The sequence below is a fragment of the Callorhinus ursinus genome, unplaced genomic scaffold, assembly GCF_003265705.2.
Source record: "Callorhinus ursinus isolate GAN/ISIS: 27379988/994484 unplaced genomic scaffold, GSC_fseal_2.0 scaffold43, whole genome shotgun sequence".
In the NCBI taxonomy this organism is placed as follows: domain Eukaryota; kingdom Metazoa; phylum Chordata; class Mammalia; order Carnivora; family Otariidae; genus Callorhinus; species Callorhinus ursinus.
Genome location: NW_027397105.1, coordinates 7,029,197 through 7,034,558, shown reverse-complemented (window position 1 = coordinate 7,034,558; position 5,362 = coordinate 7,029,197). Strand labels below are relative to the sequence as shown.

The window sequence follows — 5,362 nt, the reverse complement described above, 5'->3', positions numbered from 1 at the left end:
TCCCGTCCCAGGACGGCTCCTTCCGGCTCTGCGCTCCCGGAAGTCCCGCCCCGGGCGAAAGGGAGTTTCCGGAAAGAATCGACACCAGGGAAAGCCGGAAGGAAGCAAGGGACAAGGTCGTCTGGGGCCCTCTAGCCTGCGCCTACTCTATGGTCGTCGCCAATTGACAGGTCGCGAGGGGCAAGGCTCCTCTCTATTGGACGCTTGGCCTCGCGTAGGCGGGCAGCTCGGCTCGCGGCGCGCTGATTGGCTGGGCCCGCCACGCGGGGCGGAGGGGCGGGGCGTGGGGCATGAGGAGCCAGGTCACCCGGCGCGTTGGGAAGGAGGCTGGTGCATGTGGGCTCTCCGTTCTGTGCTGTTGTTGCGCTCCGCGGCCGGGCGCGCCATGTCGCAGGGACCCGCCCGCCGCCAGCGGCCGCCCAAGGACCCGCTGCGGCACCTGCGCACGCGGGAGAAGCGCGGCGCGGCGTGGGAGCCCGGGGGCCCGAACACCGTGTACCTGCAGGTGGTGGCGGCCGGCGGCCGGGATGTGGGCGCGGCGCTCTACGTGTTTTCCGAGTATAACCGGTCAGTGCGCCCCGCCCGGCCCGCGTGCTGCGCGCCGGGGTCCCCCACGTGTCACTCGTGTGGGATTCCGCTGCTGCAGCCGACGTTGGACCCTCGGGGGGGTGGTGGGGGCTCCCCGATTCCTTACATCACACGCCCGTGGAGTTCCCGGGAGCCCCGGAGGAGCCCCAGACTTGGGTGTGAGCGTCCCCTTTCCAGCCTGGGGTCCCGAGGCCCCACTTGACACACGTTGAGCCGCATTCCCTCCCGTGCGCCCCAAGACCGGGACCTCATGGTTGGCGTGTGGGGTATCAGGTCAGGTGAGGAGGTGATGGGGGAAAGGACCCACGTTACCCCAGCACCAGCCTGTTAGGCCCCCAGTACCCTGCTGGCCTCTCCCAGGGAGGGCTCACCAGCAGCATCCTCACGCCAGAAATGCAGCCCAGTAGCCCAACGTGAGTTTTTGTTTTGTTTTGTTTTGTTTTTTGGTGTTTTTTGTTTGTTTTCTGTAGTGTACAATAAAGCATCTAAAACCGCAGCAGAAATTTCACAGAGTCACATCTTCTGAGTATCTTGCCTAATGTTTGTCCTGTAGGTACCTCTTCAACTGTGGAGAAGGCGTCCAGAGGCTCATGCAGGAGCACAAGTGAGTCAACCATTTTCTTTTGGGGTGGAGATGCTCATGGGGGCTTCTCCACGGGGCGAGACAGTGTTTTTAAAGCAGAAGAGAGGGTCCTTGGTCGACCTGTTCGGTCCTGCTCAAATGTCTTGTCATTCTTAGGTTGAAGGTGGCTCGTTTGGATAACATATTCCTGACCCGAATGCACTGGTGTAATGTGGGGGGGTTGTGTGGTAAGTATATTCTTTTTGAGGTCAGAGGCTGCTGCCTTGTCCCCCCCACCCCCCATCTTCCAAGTCCGGGGGAGCTGGAATTCTTTCTATGCTTGCCCTGTCCGCCGCAGCTTGGAAAGCTGTGACTCAAAAGGACAGATGTGGACATGAATGCTGCTTCCAAGCATTGTCATCTACTCTGTTTATTGAGTTGCTGGACTGGAGATACGAGCCAGTAAACTGGAGGATATAGTGGGTGTTGGTTACAGGACACGCATTTACCACTGAGACTCTCGCCGCCACACGCACATACCCCCTCTCCGGATTACCCCATTATGCATGCCCACCAATGAGGAAGGTCAAGTCTGTGTCGCTGCCAAAGTCCATAAGCTTTGTGACATGGATAGGAGGGAGTGCAGCGTTGAGCCCTGCCCGTTCTCAGAGCTGAGACCCTGCAGTGCGAGGCAGTGAGGGGTCTAGGTGACAGAATTTAAGGGCGTCCCATCGTTTGGTGTGATTTCGCATCCCGGGTGCCTCACTGCCTCGCCCCAATCTCAGCCCTGCCCATTTTGGAGGCATCTGAGGAATATCTGGTGTCCCCTACACCTCCAGCAGGAGTCACTTCTGCCCAGGGCCCGTGATCACTGTGCAGAAGCAGGAATGAGGACAAGTACAGATGTAGCTGGTTAAGTACGGAGTCGGCCTCCTGGTGGCAGCTGCACGGCACCATGATGAGACAGCTGATGTTCTTTCTGCTTCCAGGAATGATTCTTACCCTAAAGGAAACCGGGCTCCCAAAGTGTGTGCTTTCTGGACCCCCACAACTGGTGAGTCCCTCCTGACTCAGCTTTCAGAGCCGACCCCTCCTTTCGTCGTGTTAGCGACAAGCATTTCTATTTCTGCAAATTCGTCTTTGGTCCTACAGAGTTAACAGGTGGTGGAGCCTTTGAAATTAAGGAGTCCAAAGCCGGACTAACTGTACGATCTTGCACCAGTTCCTTTACGTTTTAGAGCCTCAGTCATTCATCTGTGAGGGGCTGTGAATTCCACAAAGTTGCTAAGAATTACACGAAATACACATAACACCGAACCGACTTATTACATGTTGGGCACCAAGGAGGCCCACAGGGAATGTTAGCATTTATTTTTATTACATTTCAGACCTCTCTATATCTTCCAGAACAGCTTCTGAACATTGTTGAGAAGCTGTGTGCACGTTGTTTACACTGCTGGCTGACAATTCATTTCCCACTTGGTAAGATGAAAGGTGGGCGCCTGGGTGGCTCAGTGGGTTAAGCATCTGCCCTTGGCCCAGGTCATGATCCCAAGGTCCTGGGATCGAGCCCTGCATCGGGGCTTCCTGCTCAGCAGGGAGTCTCCTTCTCTGTCTTAAATAAATAATATATTTAAAAAGAAAGGTGAAAGGTAACCAGTCACCAAGGCCTGTTCATTTTGTCTCTAAAATAGTGCCTCAAATCCACCCATTTGTCTCCTCTGTGAAGCCTTCCCCGTCTACTATGACAGCTGCATATCCCTCCCCCTGCAACACTAGCCAGAGGAACCTCTGGGGCATACATGTAGGTGTGTCACACCCAGAACCCTTGGGGCTTCTCTGCAGTGCTGCAAGAACACCATTATCGGGCCTGCGAGCCCTGTGGGCCCTGGGCCCCTGCCTGCGCTCGGCATCTGTCTCCAGTCTCCCTGCCGGAGCTCCATGGACCACTCTCGGCCCTTCCCTAAGCCCCTTCCCATCCCACGGCTTTGCTTCTGAGCCTTCAGGGCTCCACTGGAAGGACATGCCACTCAGAACCTGCCTGACTCTCCAGACAGGTGCCACCGCGGCCCCTGTGTCTCTCCAGCTTCTTTTTATTTTTATATTTTTTCATTTTTTTTTGATAACCCATCCCCCCACACCCCTCCTCTCTAGAACCCTCAGTTTGTTTTTCAGACTCCATCATCTCTCATGGTTCATCTCCCCCTCCGATTTACTGCCCTTCATTCTTCCCCTCCTGCTATCTTTTTTTTTTCTTAACATATATTGCATTATTTTTTTCAGAGGTACAGATCTGTGATTCAACAGTCTTGCACAGTTCACAGCGATCACCATAGCACATACACTCCCCAATGTCTATCACACAGCCACCCCATCCCTCCCACCCCCCACCACTCCAGCAACCCTCCGTTTGTTTCCTGAGATTAAGAATTCCTCATATTAGTGAGGTCATATGATACATGTCTTTCTCTGATTGACTTATTTCACTCAGCATAACACCCTCCAGTTCCATCCATGTCATTGCAAATGGCAAGATCTCGTTCCTTTTGATGGCTGCATAATATTCCATTGTATATATATATACCACCTCTTCTTTATCCATTCATCTGTCGATGGACATCTTGGCTCTTTCCACAGTTTGGCTATTGTGGACATTGCTGCTATAAACATTGGGGTGCACGTACCCCTTCGGATCCCTACATTTGTATCTTTGTGGTAAATACCTAGTAGTGCAATTGCTGGATCGTAGGGTAGCTCTATTTTCAACTTTTTGAGGAACCTCCATACTGTTTTCCAGAATGGTTGCGCCAGCTTGCATTCGAACCAACAGTGTAGGAGGGTTCCCCTTTCTCCACATCCCCGCCAACATCTGTCGTTCCCTGACTTGTTAATTTTAGCCATTCTGACGGGTGTGAGGTGGTATCTCATTGAGGTTTTGATTTGGATTTCCCTGATGCCGAGCAATGTTGAGCACTTTTTCATGTGCCTGTTGGCCATTTGGATGTCTTCTTTGCAAAAATGTCTGTTCATGTCTTCTGCCCATTTCTTGATTGGATTATTTGTTCGTTGGGTGTTGAGTTTGATAAGTTCTTTATAGATTTTGGATACTATCCCTTTATCTGATAGGTCATTTGCAACTATTTTCTCCCATTCTCTCGGGTGTCTTTTGGTTTTGTGGACTGTTTCTTTGGCTGTGCAAAAGCTTTTTATCTTGATGAAATCCCAATAGTTCATTTTTCCCCTTGCTTCCTTTGCCTTTGGCGATGTTTCTAGGAAGAAGTTGCTGCGGCTGAGGTTGAAGAGCTTGCTACCTGTGTTCTCCTTTAGGATTTTGATGGACTTCTGTCTCACGTGTAGGTCTTTCAACCATTTGGAGTCTATTTTTGTGTATGGTGTAAGGAAATGGTCCAGTTTCATTCTTCTGCATGTGGCTGTCCAATTTTCCCAACACCATTTGTTGAAGAGACTGTCTTTTTACCATTGGACATTCTTTCCTGCTTTGTCAAAGATTAGTTGGCCACAGAGTTGAGGGTCCATTTCTGGGCTCTCTATTCTGTTCCATTGATCTATGTGTCTGTTTTTGTGCCAGTACCATACTGTCTTGATGATGACAGCTTTGTAATAGAGCTGGAAGTCCGGAATTGTGATGCCGCCAGCTTTGCTTTTCTTTTTCAGTATTCCTCTGGCTATTCGGGGTCTCTTCTGGTTCCATACAAATTTTAGGATTATTTGTTCCATTTCTTTGAAAAAAGTGGATGGTATTTTGATGGGGATTGCATTGAATGTGTAGATTGCTCTAGGTAGCATTGACATCTTCACAATGTTGATTCTCCCAATCCATGAGCATGGAACGTTTTTCCATTTCTTTGTGTCTTCTTCAATTTCTTTCATGAGTATTTTATAGTTTTCTGAGTACAGATCCTTTGCCTCTTTGGTTAGATTTATTCCTAGGTATCTAATGGTTTTGGGTGCAATTGTAAATGGGATAGACTCCTTGATTTGTCTCTCTTCTGTCTTATTGTTGGTGTATAGGAATGCCACTGATTTCTGTGCATTGATTTTATATCCTGCTACTTTACTGAATTCCTGGATGAGTTCTAGCAGTTTTGGGGTGGAGTCTTTTGGGTTTTCCACATACAGTATCATATAATCTGCAAAGAGTGAGAGTTTGACTTCCTCTTAGCCGATTTGGATGCCTTTGATTCCTTTTTG

At 50.5% G+C, this 5,362-nt stretch overlaps 1 protein-coding gene across 2 annotated transcripts in view; it reads left to right on the top strand.

The window, feature by feature from the left end:
* Positions 1-283: 283 nt before the first annotated feature.
* Positions 284-5,362, top strand: part of ELAC2 (elaC ribonuclease Z 2) — a 29,412-nt gene continuing 24,333 nt past the window's right edge. The window contains exons 1-4 of one of the 2 annotated variants that reach the window (XM_025864272.2): positions 284-567; positions 1,142-1,192; positions 1,328-1,398; positions 2,140-2,204. In XM_025864272.2, coding sequence (XP_025720057.2) covers positions 335-567; positions 1,142-1,192; positions 1,328-1,398; positions 2,140-2,204 — 420 coding nt within the window. In that variant the 5' untranslated portion in view covers positions 284-334. The remainder of the gene's footprint in view (positions 568-1,141; positions 1,193-1,327; positions 1,399-2,139; positions 2,205-5,362) is intronic. The other variant, XM_073881742.1, reaches the window with a different exon arrangement.